Below are 18,402 nucleotides of genomic sequence, written 5' to 3'. Positions count from 1 at the left end.
CATCCATTCCCTACCAATTGCCGTCCATCGTGCGCCTGCTCGCATCAATGGTCAGCCTCATATGGCACCGGCTTTTGGAGCGAGCGACCCGACGTCAAATAAGGGTCGCCCTGCGAGATCCAAGCAGATCTCGCCAATCCACCACGATGCTCTGCCCACCGCCGCCGACGCGGACAACACCTCACGCCAGGAGCACCAACACGACATAGCATCCGACCTCTCCTGGCCCTCGTCTAAGCCTCACCATCACCGCCCGACTCGCTCCCCCGTCCTCCCTGCACCCTCCCCCAAAACCTCCCCAAATCGCCGCCGCCGCACCACCACCTCTCGCTCCGGCCCTTCGATCCACGATGCCGTGCGCCCTCAATTGTCCGAACGGGACAGCATCTTCGCGACACACTACTTCCCCAGTCAGGACGCTGTGACGCCGCCCAACATTCCACCGCCCGCAGGTGCGCCGACAGAGGGCAGGAGCGCTGGAGCAGACGACGGAAGGGACGAAACAACACCACAAACCCACTCCTCCCCAACCATGATGGCCGCATCTCCGCTGCGAAGTCACTCGGTCGACTTCTCTCCTGCCCTCCACCAACATGTCTCAACGCATGCCTCGCCACTATTCCACCACACATCATACCAACACCCCACCCGACCCAGCAGGACCAGCCTACCACCCCAATACCATCGCCGCTCGCTGTACGACTTGCACGATATCATTCCACTACCCACCACAAACACTCTCACCTCCCAACCCCAACACGATTCCCATCTGCCCGATACACCCCTACGACGAGACGATCTTCCGAAAACACCCGCCTCCGCGGTCAAGGCCATTGACTTTGCTGACCCAGAGCAGAGTGCAGAGCGGGAGAAGTACCGTTCTTGGAGGCAAGGCCAAGCCAAGATGAACGGCATGACCATCGCCGAGACGCAAAGAACGCGAAGTAGCGCTTCCATGGGGGTGGACAAGATCATCGATGCCCAGCTCCCTCAACCCGAGCCACCGATGGCCAACGTTCGCAGTCGAAAGGCCAGTCACTATCTGGGATTGTTCAAAGAGAATGAGGCGGAAGAGAGAAGAGAGTACGAGAAGAAGGCGAAGAATAAAGATGGGACACAGTCGCAGCTTTCCAAAGAAATCCATGACAAGAGACAGCCTACCATTGCAGAGGATGTGGAGACTACGGAGGATGGGAACGATGTCACTGTGTCGAGGGAGCGCATGGCAAAGAAGCTGCCATTGGACCTGCTGGAAGAGATTCGGAACCATGACCACCTGGTACCCGTCAAGTCAACACCCTCAAAGCACGTACCTGCAAAGGCGGTACATCGTCAGCTTGAAGAGCTGTCTCGTTCCAAGACTGACGATGAAGACTCGGACCAGGAACACATCTCATCTGCCACATACTATCCTCACCAAGGTGTGACCATCGCCGACTCGCCTACCGAAGATCAAGTCGCAGAACGAAGGCCCAAAAAGCAGGCAACCAAGCAGAACGAGGGACTTGGAAACAATGACATACAGGTGTCGTTGAAGTCGGACGGCGCGAGCGACGTGCTGCATGGCCATTCATCTGCTGACTTTGATCAACTACCAAGCCCTGCAGCTGCGCTTGATCAACAATTGTTTTCAGATTCGGACTACGAGTCAGACGCTCATGGCTACGATTCAAACTTGTCTGCATCTGGCGAAGAAGACGACGAGGAAACGACACCGACTGCAACACCTCGAATCAAGGCCAAGCACCAACGTTCGTCCGAGCGCAGACCTTCACATCAGGCGCCTGCTCCCATTGGTGCGGTGGAGCTGAAACCGTACAAGCATCAGGTTGGTGGTCACACCCCCGTCTATCGGTTCTCACGACGGGCGGTTTGCAAGCAGCTTAATAGCAAAGAAAACAAATTCTACGAAACCGTAGAAAAGCATCACACTGAACTGCTGGGCTACATGCCTCGTTACATTGGCGTTCTGAATGTCACGTATCGTAAAGATCAGAAGAAGCGGCGGAAAACGGCGTCAGACGACGCCCTCCAGCAAGACGCCAAGACTGAGACAAGCAAGCCACGCGCAGAGGAACAGGCAAAAGCAGAAGAACAAAGCCGCATGGTTAGTCATTCAATGCGAACGCCCCAGGCCATCCCACAGGTCATCTTCGAGAACAACAGGCATCTCATACCAGATGACCTGTTTCGGGTACCCCCACGCTCAGCCACCCCGGACATGCATCGAGCGAGTACTTCACCACCCTTACGTGAGAACCAAAGCGACGATGAGACATCCAACGGAGCCTCGCGTCGGCCGTCTCTGAAGCCTGCTGCAAGCTGGGGCTTCACCTCTGTCAATGAGACGTTGCGAGATCACGTTCTGCGGGAGGTGTTTGCGCCGCCGCACATCTACAAGCATGACCGTCGCGAGCGTGCATATCACGCGAGGTCCCTGCGCAAGATTCCGAAATACCTGCGAAAAGACTACGACAATCATTCGAAGCGCCAGAACTCGGTCGACCTCCCGCTACTGCAGCACATGGCATCGAATGGTGGTGCTGAGAACGGTGTGCCATTGGCGCGGCTGCAGCACGTCATCAGCGAGGATGCCGATCGAGCCAATTCAGACCTGGACAGACGTGTTCTGGAGAGTCGGAAAGCTCTGAGCAAGAGTGCGGATATGGACGGGGACAAAGGTCTGAATGTGCCGCCCAAGCCCCGTCACCACCGCAGACGCCATTCTGGAGGAGGTCTGAAACGCAAGCCAACGGATATTGAAGGAGCTCGTGGAGACCTTGAGTTTCATGAGAATGAAGAGGAAGCCTACACTGCTGATGGCGAAGATGTGTTTGCGATGGACGATGTCAGCAAGAAGGCGAGCAAGCCTGCGCGACCACAGAGCCAACTCGAAGCTATGGCGGCCGGCGAGGATCGACCGAAGAACATTGTCGTACCTCGACTGGGTCCTGCCATCAGCTTTGGAAGTCCAGAGCCGCGCAATCCCGAAACCTCCCTGGTCCAGCATGACGAGCGAGTGGAGCGCTTCCTACTACTTGAAGACCTGACTGCTGGTATGCAAAAGCCATGTGTCCTCGATCTCAAGATGGGCACACGACAGTACGGCGTTGAAGCCAACGAGAAGAAGCAAGCTTCGCAACGTATGAAGTGCAAGACGACGACTTCTCGTGAGTTAGGCGTGCGCGTGTGCGGCATGCAGGTCTTCAACGTGCGCGAGCAAAAGTACAAGTTCGAAGACAAGTACTTCGGCCGCGATCTCAAAGCTGGATCTGAGTTTCAGGATGCGCTGACACGATTCTTCTTCGACGGGATTGGCCACGCCCAGGCATTGAAGCACATCCCATCCGTTCTACAGAAGATCAACGAATTGGACCGCATCATTCGGTCACTGCCAGGCTACCGCTTGTACGCCAGCAGCTTGCTCATGATATACGATCGTGGTAACGCAGACCAAGACGGCAAAGTGCAGCACGAGATCAACGAAGACGGTAAACCGGCACAATACCCGGACATCAAGCTCAAGATCGTTGACTTTGCCAACTGCGTTACCGCGGAGGAGATGGACCATGTTCTACGAAAGCCCTGTCCTCCAATGCATCCCAACAGCATCGACTGGGGCTACCTTCGCGGACTGAGGTCGTTGCGAATGTACTTTCAGAAGATCTACCAGGACCTGCATCGACAGCGGTATGTCGAACGAGGCGAAGGCGAGGGCATGGCGATTGATGAGAGGGGCATCTCCAACGCAACCACACACAAAGGCTGGACGGACAGCATCATAGACGATCCGGGAGAGGTGTCCGTGTAAGATGGAGAAGTGTAAGATTGAGAGAAAAGTCGGGAAAGGCCGGAGAGCAGTCCCTCTCACGGCGTTTGACATACAAGACGATATCAACGGGACTGGACTGGGATGCTGAGACTTGCAATACGATTAGCATGGCGCTGGTGGTGTTTTCTTTGCTACGTTCAAGAGACTGTCGTTTGTGGTTTTTTTGCTTTCTCGACTTCGGCGCGCATCAATGGAGGATATACCACTTTGCTTGAGCGGGTTCGTTGATTCTGTCTTTGATACATTCCGTAGCGATGAGTATGAGAGTCGCGGGCGCGAGCCTGGGCTTCATTCGTTTGCCTATGGCCTTGTGCCTACTTTCTTTTCTGTGTTGTGTCGAAGTCAGCCTCAAGAAGCTGGCCTTAATTGTGGTGAGTGGACACACCAGCTCTCTTCGATCTCTGCTGATGGACTTAGAACAAAGCCTATCCTTCTACAACTCACCTTAAAAGGTTCGTCAGGTCATTTTTTCAACCATTCCACACAAAGCCCTTTTGTTGCAACGCCTTGCTGGCCATTATACCTAACAATGCCATCAATCTCTCCTTGTTCCTAACAACACCGATACAATGTATTTAACAGGAGCAGAACGCCCCAACGCAAATCTTCCCTCCCCCGTGCAACTTTCTACCCTTCGAACCTCACTGCTCAGAACCCTCAAAACCCAGTCCAGGCGAGTCGGCCTCCAATCTGAACAGTCAACCCCTCTCGAAACAAGAAAGCCTCGACACCCCCACAAAAACAACCCACACGCACAAGCTGCAGGTCCAGCACCACCACCCCAAACCCACCACCACCATGGCATCCTCCTCCTTCTCCACCACCACCCGCCCCCTCACAACCCTCCCAACCCCCTCCCAAACCTCCCTCATCAACCTCACCAACGTCCTCTCCCACGCCCTCGACAACGACCTCTCCGAACCCTCCGACCTGCAAATCCTGCACTCAGATGCCCAGCAGACGGATATCGTCGTCCGCGGCGAGCGGATGAGTATTCTTTTCGAGAACCCTGTTGCGCTCGATGCCCTCACCGGTGAACGTCCGAACTCCGCACATTTCACCCGTCCCGGCTCGTTCCATGGGCCTCCCAACCCCCTCGGCTCTCACCCCCCGTCTCCGCCTGCTATGCCATCGTCGCGTGTGAGGGTTGTGGAGACGGAGGGGGAGGTTGTGAAGGTCTCCGCGGCCGATCAGGTTGTTATGAGTAAGGTGGAGATTGTGAAGAGTATTACTAGGCATATTCTTCGGAAGAAGGGGAAGGGGGGTTCTTAGGTGAGTTTTGGGGCTTTCTTTTTTTTTTGTCCCCAAGGGGTCGTGGAGTATGTATGACCGTATTGGGGATGGAGTTTTGGCGTTTTTGGGAACTTCAGGTAAGTCGAAAGGGATTCTTCACCACATCCATCTTCTCGATTTCATTCTGTTTCTTGTCCCAGCATGACATTCTTCTCACGACCTCGTCTCGTAACACTCGTTTGCAAAAGCACCCAGCTTCAATCACTAGACATCGACCGGAAAGTATAGTCCTTCACCCTGCTCTGCCCGATTCTCATCTGTCCCGTCACGTTTGCCGCACGATCTCGGACAGTCTTCGCCATATCATCGCCACAAGAATCTGGAATTGTCCAAACCACCGAGTCGTCTCCGTCAGCTTTAAATTTCTCGCATACCACATCATAGTCGGCCTCTGTGCATATTGCGACCTTGCGCGCCACGAGGCCCATGTGGTTGCATTGGTCCAGGGGGTATGGATTCGACAGAAGTTCGCTCCTTAGGGACAGGTCGCCGAGTCTGGACGTCAGAAAGGGGAATAAGTTCCCCTCGATGCACGCCTGGTGCAGTTCCATCTCATCCAGGCCTCGCGCAAAGTATCGTGAGTACATCTCGCGTAGCTTCAATCGATCGCGAGGATTGTGACAGTTCCTGAATCCGTAGTCCACGAAAACGGACCGCATCGGCTCACGTTCGGTCAGCAAAGTGAAACGCTTGAGCTCCCAGACACTCTGATGCCATCTTCCCACCGTCCGCATCAGGGTGTTGAAATTTCGAAAGTCGTCATTCTCTAAAGAATGTCCATATTTGCCAAATAGCTCGACCATGGTTGACTTCTCCACGGCTAGGCAGAACTCCTCAAAGGTGCACGACTCGATCAATCTTGCATAGCACCTGCAAATGCGATCCATTTGTTTGGATGTTCGTGCGGTGCAGAAGCCTAGCCTGAGCCAATTGTCTTCGTCGGCATCCGGTCTGTAACCAGCCCTTATTTGGCAATAGAAGAGGTATGCCTGCTTTTGAAGTTGAGAGTCCAGTTCCTGCAATTGGCGTGAGCCGAGGACATCTCTTGCGCAGTCCAAGATGTTGCCAAAGTTGCACACCGAGTTGGCGGCAAAGCCAGTCTTGGAGCGAAGCCACTCCAAGTCGTCCCCGATCAGTCCAGGGGAAAGTTGAGAGCCACGAAAGAGTATGAACTGCTTCAATTGATCGGTTTCCCGTGCTTCTCTCAACTCCTCGTCGCCCAAGCCGCTGTAGTTGACTAATTTCCAGTATATGTCGAACAGCCTGAGGCGCTCCGGGACTTGAATGAAATGTCGAAATCCAAATGCAGTGGCCACGTCCTCGTCATCTGTAGGATACTGACCCCGATGGCAAGCTCGCACTAGATGGTCCGCTTCGTCAATTGGTCGTCCGAGATGGCAGTGGAACTTGTGTTCCATCCAGTGTTTCTGGCGACAGCTAGTGTTGCAGTACGGGGCAGAGCTGCATCGAGAGCATTTGATCATACTGTTCCGTACATTCTGGCAAGATGAGCACGGTGTATTACCCCTGAGCTCCTGGCCGATGGCGATTGGACTGGTCACTTTCGTTCCTGGTTCTGGTTCTTGGACATTGGGCAGAGCTTCGAGATCATCTACAAGGGGGTTGCAATCGTCCTGTGCTCTGGTAATCGTCAGCTCAAATCAAATTACGAGGATACGTATATGGCATGCCTACTTTGATTTATCTGATTCTGGCCAATGAGCAGAACTGAGCCAAGTCATCTCACGCTCCCTCAGCCGGGGATCATCGACGTGACTTGTGAATATATCTCCCCCGTGCAATCGCGGTGCTGCAGGTGTCGTGATAGTAGATTCCTTAACCGCTTGGATATAATGCAGTTCGTCACGTTCGGCTTCGAGTCGCAGGACATCTCTGACACCTTCAACCGCGCGCTCCCAAGATGCAACGTCAATGTTCGGGAGAGACATCTTCGAAGGCACAGTCCACTGTGAATAGATTTTGCCGTGGTTGGAACGGGTGTTGAACCGGCCCAGGGATTGTATGATATGCCCACATAGCAAACACGACTTCTTGCTGATGCCCAGGTAAGCAAACGCATGTCGAAACTCATCGTGGCTGAGGAGGTAGGTGACCATCCGAATCTCTGCATGTACCCATTTGCACTTGCTCAGATACCTCATTGCCGTAGAGCTAAGTGGCTGGTAGGGAGATAATTCATTACGGCCCAGCTTTTTAGGGGGGTAGCCTGGTAGGAGAAAGATCTGGACGGTTTGGAATGCGTCGATATCACGAGCTGCTCTGCAGATTGCGTTGGCTGCTCTCCGAGGTCGATTGATGCAGTGGAGTTCGTTCATTAATTTCTTGGACGCACTTTCGCTACAGCGGCTGCAAATCTTCTCCAGAAATGTCGAGTCCTTTATGGTTCTTTCAACATCATCAACCATTGCAGATGCACAAATCTTGCCCGCTAGAAAGCGGCGAAACTCGTGGACGACATTATTGACTACTTTTTCATTGATGTTGACTTTGTACCTCATAAGAAGCTCGAGGAATGATTCCACGTGGTAACGAAGTCGGGCATCGTAATAGTCCGACAGCAAAATGCCCAAATTCAGGACGAGATCGTTCTCTGAGGGCACTGTAACATCATCAGCCCCGTTGACATAACGGGTTGTATACCTACTTTGCGAGGCAATCTGCTCCATGATGCTCGCCGTCTGGTTCAGGAGCTTTGCATCTTCGCTAGTCCACTCCTCATTTCGAGCCGCTAGCAAAGTCACGCTGCCCTCGTCCTCGATCATGCTAGTACATGTAACGTAAGAAGCCTCTTTGTGCGAGCAAAGGATCTCGGCGAGACGATCCAGGAAGCCCATCTTTGTCGACTTCGTGTCGTCAGTCGTGAGGACAGCGGCGCAGGTCGAGGCATTGTCATCGTCAAATGAGCTCTCCTCATCAGACCAGTCTTCTTCCTGAGCGCCATTTGCAGTTCGTAAGACTTCTCGTTGTTGTTGCTTGCTGTGGCAGACAGCTGCTAACTTTAGTATCTCGGATTCAACCTCCATTGGGAAGGACCAAACTGAGTTTCCAAGCTCAGGATCGCCCGTTGAAGGAGCAGTAAGTATAGTCACTTTGTCCATAACGTGCATTTGGATGTTTGCACATCAAAAGCGTAAGAAATCGATCCAGCTTCAAGATGGCAGGGAGGCACAGAATCGTGGTGTGGCACGGTTGTGATGTTGGAAAACCACGTCACGATACATGCATCTGCTCTAATTATAGCCGACTTCAGCCTGTTCTAGCCGAATAGTTGTCAATTTTTCTCATTCACAGTGATACTGGGTTCGGCCCTTTGTGCTAGCCCCTAACCTTAGTCTCAGCCTCGTTTCAAGAGGGCATATGTGTTTTAGCGCTTGGAAACTTCAGGTAAGTTGAGATAATTCACATTTGTCTTTTCACTTTCGTCTTCGCCTTTCATGGAATTCTGTCCTTCTTCTTTGTCTCACACTATAACATCATCGCACAACACTCTCACTCCGAACCTCCATCCCCTCCCCTAACACCAACCCACTCACTCAGCGTATCGCCCCACAACTCCACATGCCCAATCTTCCCCTCGCCATCAAACTCACTCAACCTAACCACAAACTCCTCCTCCCATTCCTTCCCCGTCTCCACAGCCCTACACCCCGCCTTCCCCTTCACACACGCCACACCACCCTCCCCCGCCCTCTCATCTACCACCACACTCCCAAACGTATCCTCCCTCGGTAGGAACTCGAGCGTCTTGTCCAGTGCGTCGAAGTACGCTAGCACGCCATCGTGGCCGGCGAAGGTTTTTCCTAGGAAGGGGAGACGGGACGTTGCCCATGCTGGGCCGTATTCTGTTATGCGTGGGTTGTGGGGTGTGAGGTGCTCCGAGAGGAGTTTGGAGGGTGGGTTGGTCTCGGGGTGGGTGAAGGCGGTGCAGAAGGCGAGGTTGTGGGTTTTGAGGAGGGTATAGCGGGTTTGGTCTTGGGTTTGGGTTTGGGAACCGTTGGTAGTCATTTTTGATGCGGGTTCGTGTTTTTTAAGTTGAGACTTAGTGGATATGGAGAAGGGTTGGGAAGCGGGGGAGTAGTGTGAGATATGGATCTGACTTGCAAGTCGAGGTGGTGAGATATACGCGGAAAGGATTGATGGATCAGTGTGTGTAATCGTATTCGCATAGGAGTCCTGATCAAGCAACATAGCCGGAAAGTGTCTAGTCATCATCCACGGCGTTTAGGAAGTACACATTACCACCAACTCTTTGATTCACATTTTAGGATCTCTCAGAAGACCAGGACAAGTGAGTCTACGCTACGGGTGAAGGTCCAGCCCCTTTCCTGCTTCGGCCACTGGGCTTGGTCTCAGCCTCGTTTCGAAAGGGGCTAAGACAATGTCTTTGTTTCTGGAGGCTTGGGAGGAATACTTAGTCTGCTCAATTCTTTCTTTGTACTATGTCCTGTGACCTCGTTCTTGTTTTATCAATGCCTTTCTGTCCTTGTAATGTTACTACGCTTCCCCTACACCCTGTATAATGACTTTGTGTCCCCTCTCGCACAGCCTTCGGGTGAGTCTTATTCTGTCGGTCACACGAGAATACTCAAAACTTCAACTGCACTCAACACCCTTTCCGATGGCATCTCAAGGACAATGGTCTTGCGCTGCTATGCTTGCGGCATCCGTACTGGCCAGGACGTCAACGGCAATGCTCTTGTTCTCTGGCCGGAGAGCCGCTCCAGAATGCTATTGAGCCGCTATATACGATAGCACACGACACCTATACACAATGAACTGGAAATTCATATATCGCGCGACGAGTGACTGTCAAGATGAAGGCTCAGAACCCAACTTTTCCCTCACAACAACAATCTCCTGGCCCAGCAAACAATCATGGCAGGCCCACAATTGCGACGTCAGGACTTTCGCCTGCATGACTACTGCAGTCATGAGCAGCACAGCGGGTTCCTCCAACGCGAGGTTTTGAGCGGCCTGGTGCCCTCTAATCTCAACAACGACGTCCACCCGGTATTCGATCGCACGAGATTTTCCATGGCCTTCGACTATGATAAGTTGAAGCCTACTCTCATGTTGGCCTCGCATTTCTTGGAGACTGCACTGCCAATTTTTCACTCCATCCTTTGCGGCAGACTTTCGCGAATTGGCCAGGTCGGTAAGGCTAAGACTGACTGCTATTCGTTTCCCGACCCTTTGACGAACCTCACTGATTGCCAGAAGACAGCCACGTACCGGAGGATTGAGGCCTTCTCTATTCCATTGCGCTTCTACCTCGAGACCACTGGCAACGCTACCTGGCATGGACTCCCGGCGCCCGACAAGAACAGCTGTGATACTCTGTCGACGGGCCTTGCTGGCTGCGCACCCAAGATCTGGATCTCCGGCTCGAACCTGTACGATCCTCTCGTCGAGGCTCTGGCTGCCGAGGATGATATCGTCCAACAACAGTACTGGTCCTTCAAGCTGGCCATCACTCTCGTCCATGAGCTCAGCCACGCTGCTGTCTTCGCTGCGACCACGGATGCGATAGACAAGTACGAGTACTTCCTTGGAGACCATGGCAAGAGCACTGAGATGGGTTTCGAGACAGAAGCTTGGCTTTTTGGTGGTGTCACGCCGAACCATTCCGTCGAGACCGACTGCGGTACCTATCAATGCGCGGAGACTGGGAAGATCAGTGAGTTCAACTACATGATCACAGCCCACGAGTACCACTGTCCTCTCAAAGCCAAAAGCTACCAACAGTCGTCAGTTCCATACTTGTTGAGAGAGAAGGATGGTAAAAAAACCGCAGCCACGTTTTGGAACACCTCTTTCCTGCACATCCACCAGATGTTCCAGGACGCCTTCTGGAAAGACGTCGTTCCATTTCAAGGTCGGAAAGCACTCTTCTTCGAGCGCCACACGAGTCTGCAGTACGGACGAGATGCTCAGAACGAGGTCGCCTCACTCTGGTCACATGCGGTTGACTCAATCGCCATTCCGCATGGGTACTACGCTGATCGGAGGGGGCTGATTCGGTGGAAGGTGGGTGAGACCAACGAAGTCGACCTCTCTAACCTGTCTATTCGAGGGGAGAAGATGTTTGCTGCAGAGATGGGGAACGCTAAGCGGAAGCCCACAGAGGATCTTGCTACAAAGACCGGAGAAGTGTGGAGGACGCTTCTTACAAAGGTTCGGGAGAAGTTTTTTGATCATGGATGATTTGCAGAGATTAAGTAAGATAATGAGAAGCAAAATGGAGTAGGCTAGGCTTTGTTGTTTGTGGGGGTTCTTTTAAGGGCACAGCAGGGCTGTGTAATATTCAATCGAATGGTTGTAGCTCGAATTTCTCATCCTCTCATTTCTCAAATTTCCAGAGACTGACATTTCTTTTGAAGTCCTCTATCTTATCTCTTCCAATCGTGATACCTTTGACGTTTATCCAACTGTCTGTACTCTGTTGGTGTCTTTGACGTTCAATTACAACTCGCGCTCAATTCAAAAAGCCGTGGTTGCCCGGTGTTCGTCTCAGCCTTGTGGCTTGGCGTCTTAGACAATGCCTTTGTTCTCCAGAATTGATGTCTTCATGGTGTGAATGACCCTCTCTCTTGCTCTTTCTTGCCCTCCTCTTCAATCGTTACTGTTGCTATGTACAATATCTTTGCCATCACATCGTTGCCGCTCCCTACGCAAAATCCCGGACGAAGGCATTGTTGCTTCATAACGCTGCAAAGCCATTCCCAGCATGAACATCTACGACAATGCTTATGTTTCCATACGTGAGAGCACTACCAGAGCTATATGATCTGTCTTTCATCCTACGCAGTCTCCGGGGACAATGGTCTTGTCACTCCAGCGACCTATCCGATAGCTGGCGATCTGGACAGGGAACAACAAGGAGATTGATAGGGAAGCTCCAGCGTAATGCTATTGAGGTGGGATACACGACAACACACGACACATTATACAATGGACGAAACTCTTATATATATTGCGACGAGTGACTGCCTGGAGGGGATTTCGTCATCAGTTCGATACCAACCTTCTCCACCAGTACCTACGCATTTCACGCATACCACACCAACCGACTGGACAAGAAGCCATCCACCACAGCCGCATCCTCCGACCAAGAGCTAGACGATTATGGCTGGCCCATCATCGCTGCTGACTCCCATGTCGGGGATGCATATCTCGGAGGAGTTTGACAAGAGTGGCTTCATCCAGATCGAGACGCTTTCCGGCCTGGCTCCTACCCAGCTCAATGGCCCAATTGCCAAGATGTTCGGACAGAGCAAGTTCCCTGATGCCTTCGACTATTGCAAGATGACGACCGCCCTGAAGCTCCCTACTCAATTCACGGTCACGGCACTTCCAGTGTTCCACTCTCTCTTCTCATACACGAAGATTAGACGTGAACACGAGCTCGATAACGAAGGCCAGAACATCTACGTCTTCCCCGAGCCCCTGGACAAGCTATCTCCAGCTGAGCAGGCCTGGACTTTGGAAAGACTGAATGAGATGGGCGAGCACCTCATTTTCGCTATAGCATGCAGCGACCAAGCCTGTGGCACCAAGGCCACCTGTGAACTGCGCGACAAACTGAACGGTCTCCTCGGCCTTGATATGTGCGGCACTGGTAGCATCGTGTCTATCAGCGATCGCCTTTACCAAATGCTTGTTGATTCGCAATCAGACGCTTCCGACATCATAGGCCAACAGACTGGAGCTTTTGTTTTCGCCACAACTATCCTACATGAGCTGGGTCATGCCGCAGTTTTTGCTTCTGCCCCATGGCATCATCAGTTTCACCACTTTTATCTTGGCGAGAGTGGGCGTTCAACGGAGATGGGATTTGAGATCACGGCGTGGCTTTTCGGCGGTGCACTTCCTGAGCTCACCTTCAACTGTCCGCCCCCAGGTGTTCTCTTCGACAACGATGCCCAGAAGTACAGCCGGGTCCAGAAATTGATGACTATCGCTGAATGGCCATGTCCCTCTCGAAGTCTCGTATACGATTCCTGCGGCAACCCCTACGCCACGAGAGGCAACGACAAGACAGTGGAGATACTCTCGGCGACATCATTCCTCCATGTCCACAAGATGTTTCAAGACAGCTTCTGGGCTGGTGCTGAAATTCGTACCAAAGGCCGCGAGGCTCTTTTCTTTCAGAGGACCACCGGCTACAGGTTCGCTCCGCAAGTCACCATGCGTAACACCAATCGTCAGCCCATATTACCCCACCCTGACGAGACTTTTGATCTTCCTACCGGCTTCTGGATGGACAAGAATGGTCTCATTCGGAGGAAGGTAGACAAGTTGGCGAAGATGGAAATGAGCAAGACCAAAAAGGTCGAGCTTCAGATCCGTGTGAACAACATCGTCAAGACAAGGACCATGGACCATGACTGGACACCACTCAGCTTTGGTGAGAAGGCCGGAGCCTGGCGCCGTAAGGTCTCAGCAAACATCAAGCAGAGGGCAGAGGACACAGCTGTTCAAGTGAAGGAGACTGTGAAGGACACATCGACTAGTGCGCTGGAGAAAGCCAAAGAGGCTACGAAGACTGCAGGTAATACTTGGGAGCTTGCCGGGCTGAACATAAACGTTGCTGTGGACATGTTGACGGGGAAATGTCGGGTGAGTTCTTGATTGTACGATTGGGGCATCGAATCGGGTATGTATGAGTAGTATCTCTCCTTAGTACTTGGGCACAGATGGGCGAATTTGATAGGGCTGGCTGTTTGACATATGGACATTTGGGAAATCGTTTGAACTTCAAGACATGAGATCTCTCACATTTTTGATTAGGGACAATCCACGCCTTCATTTCAAGACTACAGTTATAATACAAAATACGCTTCATGACTGAATTGTGACAATTTTCCCTTGTCAAGTCGCTTCGCTGCCGCGTGCGCTGCCCAGATTCTGTGACTACCCCTTTTCTGTCTCAGCCTCATCGGTAGGGTTGAAACAGTGCCCTTGTTCTGGGGCGTGCCTTCACCTCTTTGTAGTGTCAGAAACCTTCTTTTCTCTTTCATTTTTCTTCTCCAAATTTCGCCTTTGCCTTCCACACAATGCTGTGTTCTGATTTTCTAGCACGCTCAAAATTTTATCAGGCTGACCCAAGCGACCAACGACAGTGACACTGTTCCCGCGACTTGAATGAGAAGCGGCGACTCTGGCCAATCTTGATGGTCCTCAAGTTCAATGGCTCGCTTCGTTCCTCGGACTGGTAGCGGCAATGCCTGCGATGGCGAGGCTGCAGCAGAATGTCATTGAGCTTATATCCACGATAACATCCGACACAATATACAAATGACTAGATATATATTATCCAGCACGACTCACTTGCGATGCAAGCCTCGATCAGAAACAACTTACTCAACAGCCTGAACACCGCATCGAAAAGAGCCATGGCAGGCCCACCATCTTGTTCGACGACGTCGAGCACGGGTGATGACCACCCTCTGCGTGGCATTTACGACATTGGTTACATTCAAAACGAGACTGTCATCGACATGAACCCAACAAACCCCCAGGTGTCTATCCACAGCATGTTTCGACAGTCGAACTTCGCGGAAAAGGACTTCGACTACTCAAAGATGGCCACCTCACTCCGTCTACTTACGCACTTCATCAAGGTTTGTCTGCCATTCTTCCACGCCATCTTCCTTGGCTGCTCAAAGGTCGACTCGGACCGAGACCACAAAGGTCGCCAGATGTTCGTGTTTACCGAGCCTCGGGAGAAGCTGTCACTGGGAGATGAGCAGCTGACGTGGCAAAGACTCGAGATCATGAGCGAGAACCTGACTTTCGTGAGACCTGACATTGATGATGGCTTCAATGCTACATGTCGGCCTCTGATAAAGCCAGGTGTCTCACTAGGGTTGAAGTTGTTGGGCAGCGGCAGTGAGATCGCCATCTCAAACATGCTGTACAGGGAGCTGATTGAGTCGCAGAATGATCCTCGGGACATCGTTCGGGAGCAGATAGTCGCATTCCACTTCGCCACCACTATGCTGCATGAACTCGGCCACGTAGCATTCTTCGCCGTGGTGCCTTGGAAATTATACAACCACCAGGTCTTTGTAGGTGAGAAGGGCCGTTCAACCGAGCTCGGTTTCGAGATTGTGGCATAGCTCTTTCGTGGCATCCCTGACTACGCTTTCTAGATCAACCACCGATTTAACTACACTAACGAGACTTAGCAACACCAATGCCAAGGCCACATGATTTTCTTGAATGAGTGGCCTTGCCCATCTAAGAGCTTGATGTACGTCAAATGTGGAATGCTATATGCTACTCGAGGCGAGGACATTGGTGTCGAGGTTCAGTGGAGAACACCTTTTGTCCATCTCCATGTCATGTTCCAGGACTTCTTTTGGAACGAGGTGGTCCCACAGGGCCGAGAGATTCTCTTCTTCAAGAAAGACATCGGGTACCGATTTGTCGCTGAGGTTGATGGCGCAGGCCCACCTTTTCAGCCACACCCTTCGTACACGATAGGCATCCCAGTTCGCTACTTTGCTGACAAGAATGGTGTGCTGCGCAAAAGGCCGGACAAAGTGGCCCAGTTGGATCAGTTCAGGGATAGGGAAGCAGAGCTGTCTGGGGATCCGCAAAAGACCGGATCAAAGGGAGTGGTGGATGGTTGGAGGCGGATGACCTTGCGAGAAAAGGTCATAGATCGGACTGACAAGCTTCTTGCAATGGCGCAGAAGAAGGAGAAGGGCTTCTAGTGAAGGTCAGAGCGTTTTGACGAGGAAGCTGGCAGTTAGACAATACATCACTTCTTCCATGTTTCGGGGTGAAGGAAGACCAAAGAAGTCAGGTCCATAGCCTGCATAGTTTGGAGGGTGGAGAAGATAGTTACAGTAGAGATTAGGAAGACTAAGTAGAGGCGTCCGATAGGCGTTGCTCGAAAGGCTAGAACAATATAGAGGACGCTTCTTAGGAAGATAAGGTAGAAGATGTTAGATTATAGATAATTCGCGGCGGTTAGAATTGCGCTTTTAGGAATAGAATTAGGTAGGTTATACTTTGTCGTTTTAGGGGGTCTTTTAGGGGCATAGTAGGGCTATGTAATATTTAATTATATACTTGTACCTCGAGCTTTTACCTTGTCGTCCTCTTATTTCCTAAATTTTAAGAATCTAACATTTGTTTTAAAATTATCTACCGTACATGCTCAACGATGGCCAATCTTAATGCGAAGCATCTTCGTCTTGGTCGAAGTGCTCTCGAGCCCAGGGACTCTTCAATCTCAACTGCTCTCCTCGATAAAACCACCAAATCGGGATAGGTATGAATCTTTACAGGTAGCAATATTAGCACAAGACTTCAGACACATTTGGTAAGGAGAGGTGGATACTCACAGGATACTCAAGAATGCAAGCAAAGAACTGGCCCACTCATATCCCATTCCCTTGTACATTTGCGAAGCGAAGAGCGGAAAGGCTGCGCCAACCACATTACGAACCAGGATCACGCCAGCCAGGGCACTAGCGCTGTAGGTCTGATAGCTATCAACGACGTAGTTAAGTACTGACAGAATGACAATATATATCCCAGCCCCAAAAAATGCAGAGGCGATGATCGGAACGATCCAATGCACCGACGGATAGGAGGTCCAGGCGAACCAGAAGAGGGATATAGGCAGTAAGAATGCGCCGAACCGTGCTTGCCACATTCTTGCTTCTGGCACGCCTTTGCCGTTGTTTTCGGCGACTCGGTGGAGGTAGTAACGTTCTTGCAGCGGGAACAGACACGCGGCGATGAGGGTGCCCACGGCAATTCCAAGGAAGGCCAGGCCCCATTCTCCGGTATTGAAATTGTGGCCGCCAGGTCCGAAGACAAGTGGGATGGCTTCGTTGAAGAGGTATACGATGCCATAGATGAAGCCGTTATACGCGGCTGCCATGATCGTGATCGGTTCCGTCAGCAAGAAGCGGACCGGGCGAGTCAGGCTCACGACGAAGAGGCTGCGCAGACCTCGTTTGTCGCTCTGGTTGTGGACGTCAGAGATTTGGTCTTGATCTTCCTTCTTCAAAATCATTTCCTTCACTAGAGCTTTGCGTAGGCGGTGGGCTTTCTTCTCGAGTATTGTGCTGTGCCGGGTTTCTCGAAGCGTTAAGATCATAATGATCCAGACGCTGCCTGTTACGATCAAGTAGACCCAGAAAAGCCAGTGCCACGATTTCTCCAAAGCAATGTAGCCCGAGATGACGAGCGCCATGGGCGGTGAGAATGTCGAAGAAACACCATAGAGCATCATCGCATAGCCGCTCTCATTCCGGGACCACAAATCGCTGACTGTACCGCCAGTATTGGTCAATGGGGCTGATCCGCCGAAGCCAGCGATCAAGCGACAGATGATGATCGTGCCAATGTTGGGCGCCAGGGCCAGGGGGATCTGGAAGACGACCAAAAAGAACCACGAGCAGATGTATACAGGAGATCGGCCGAAGTATTCTGAGAGCGGCGCCAGCACCATTGGTCCAATGGCGAATCCCAGGATGTACATCGACAATCCTACCGTGGTGGCTTCGGAAGAGACATGGAGACTCTCTGCGATGCCGTCTGCACCTGATGAATATCCACCAGCGCAGAGACACTACATCATTATTTAACAACATGGTCTCGCAGGTATGTCTGTTGAGGCAGAGGGGAGACTGACCGTCAAGAAATTGAGAAAGCAGCAGAGGCTTAGGACGTACCACTTTCTCCAGCTGGGCCAATTCCTCGGATTCGAAGGGTCGTCGTCCGCAAATCTGATATGTATCGCCGTCGACAGCTCCGGATTCTTTCGAAAGTGTTCCGCAGCCTCGGTCTCTGTGAGGACCAGTGCATGACTTTCTGACTTGTTATGTTCGATCTGGTCTGGAGAGGGCACGTCCGGCATCGTGGGGTTTCCGGGGTAGCCATCACCCTTTTCCCCGTCCGCAAAGCCTTGGTCGTGTTGTTGTGATCCCGGCATTCTGGGTTAATGGCACTGCCAAGGGAGATTGAGATCGAGAAGCAGAGCGAGAAGACGTGCATTTCGTCCACGAGACCCTCCCCGTGGGAAAGATGACGGATGACATCATTTCAGGAATTCCAATTCCACATTTCGAGCCTTTGAACGAGGGAAAATCCACTCCGCAATCTCCCCGTGGGTCACACACTTTCAGCAAAACATTTCGGCCGGCCTGGTCGGCAAATCCTGTGCTTCGGGAAGGCCGGGTTGGCACAGCCATACGTAACAAGGATTCGTCAGCAAGTGCATAAAACCGTTG

The 18,402-nt window shown here is 52.0% G+C and overlaps 7 protein-coding genes across 7 annotated transcripts; 5 read left to right on the top strand and 2 right to left on the bottom strand.

Annotated features, from left to right (window-relative positions):
* Positions 1 to 61: 61 nt before the first annotated feature.
* On the top strand, positions 62 to 3,811 carry M409DRAFT_23681 (uncharacterized protein; the record flags this gene model as incomplete). The annotated part of the gene is made up of 1 exon (XM_033806897.1): positions 62 to 3,811. One exon carries the CDS (start codon positions 62 to 64, stop codon positions 3,809 to 3,811), a length of 3,750 nt encoding a protein of 1,249 aa, XP_033666840.1.
* Positions 3,812 to 4,630: 819 nt separating this feature from the next.
* M409DRAFT_23680 (uncharacterized protein) lies at positions 4,631 to 5,104 on the top strand (the record flags this gene model as incomplete). The annotated part of the gene is made up of 1 exon (XM_033806896.1): positions 4,631 to 5,104. One exon carries the CDS (start codon positions 4,631 to 4,633, stop codon positions 5,102 to 5,104), a length of 474 nt encoding a protein of 157 aa, XP_033666839.1.
* A 218-nt stretch (positions 5,105 to 5,322) lies between these two features.
* M409DRAFT_23679 (uncharacterized protein) lies at positions 5,323 to 9,151 on the bottom strand (the record flags this gene model as incomplete). The annotated part of the gene is made up of 4 exons (XM_033806895.1): positions 5,323 to 6,766; positions 6,821 to 7,745; positions 7,791 to 8,135; positions 8,680 to 9,151. The coding sequence occupies 4 exons, from the start codon at positions 9,149 to 9,151 to the stop codon at positions 5,323 to 5,325; spliced, it is 3,186 nt and encodes a 1,061-aa protein (XP_033666838.1).
* An 870-nt stretch (positions 9,152 to 10,021) lies between these two features.
* M409DRAFT_23678 (uncharacterized protein) lies at positions 10,022 to 11,350 on the top strand (the record flags this gene model as incomplete). Its single annotated transcript, XM_033806894.1, has 1 exon — positions 10,022 to 11,350. The coding sequence occupies one exon, from the start codon at positions 10,022 to 10,024 to the stop codon at positions 11,348 to 11,350; it is 1,329 nt and encodes a 442-aa protein (XP_033666837.1).
* Positions 11,351 to 12,271: 921 nt separating this feature from the next.
* Positions 12,272 to 13,777, top strand: M409DRAFT_23677 (uncharacterized protein; the record flags this gene model as incomplete). The annotated part of the gene is made up of 1 exon (XM_033806893.1): positions 12,272 to 13,777. One exon carries the CDS (start codon positions 12,272 to 12,274, stop codon positions 13,775 to 13,777), a length of 1,506 nt encoding a protein of 501 aa, XP_033666836.1.
* Positions 13,778 to 14,541: 764 nt separating this feature from the next.
* M409DRAFT_23676 (uncharacterized protein) lies at positions 14,542 to 15,867 on the top strand (the record flags this gene model as incomplete). The annotated part of the gene is made up of 2 exons (XM_033806892.1): positions 14,542 to 15,216; positions 15,337 to 15,867. 2 exons carry the CDS (start codon positions 14,542 to 14,544, stop codon positions 15,865 to 15,867), a joined length of 1,206 nt encoding a protein of 401 aa, XP_033666835.1.
* A 465-nt stretch (positions 15,868 to 16,332) lies between these two features.
* Positions 16,333 to 18,029, bottom strand: M409DRAFT_66886 (uncharacterized protein; the record flags this gene model as incomplete). The annotated part of the gene is made up of 3 exons (XM_033817149.1): positions 16,333 to 16,438; positions 16,504 to 17,741; positions 17,805 to 18,029. The coding sequence occupies 3 exons, from the start codon at positions 18,027 to 18,029 to the stop codon at positions 16,333 to 16,335; spliced, it is 1,569 nt and encodes a 522-aa protein (XP_033666834.1).
* Between the last annotated feature and the right edge of the window lie 373 nt (positions 18,030 to 18,402).

The sequence above is a fragment of the Zasmidium cellare genome (assembly GCF_010093935.1).
Source record: "Zasmidium cellare ATCC 36951 unplaced genomic scaffold M409scaffold_20, whole genome shotgun sequence".
Classification (NCBI taxonomy): domain Eukaryota; kingdom Fungi; phylum Ascomycota; class Dothideomycetes; order Mycosphaerellales; family Mycosphaerellaceae; genus Zasmidium; species Zasmidium cellare.
The sequence above is the reverse complement of the archived record's forward strand: the minus strand, read 5'-3'. Positions and strand labels throughout refer to the sequence as shown.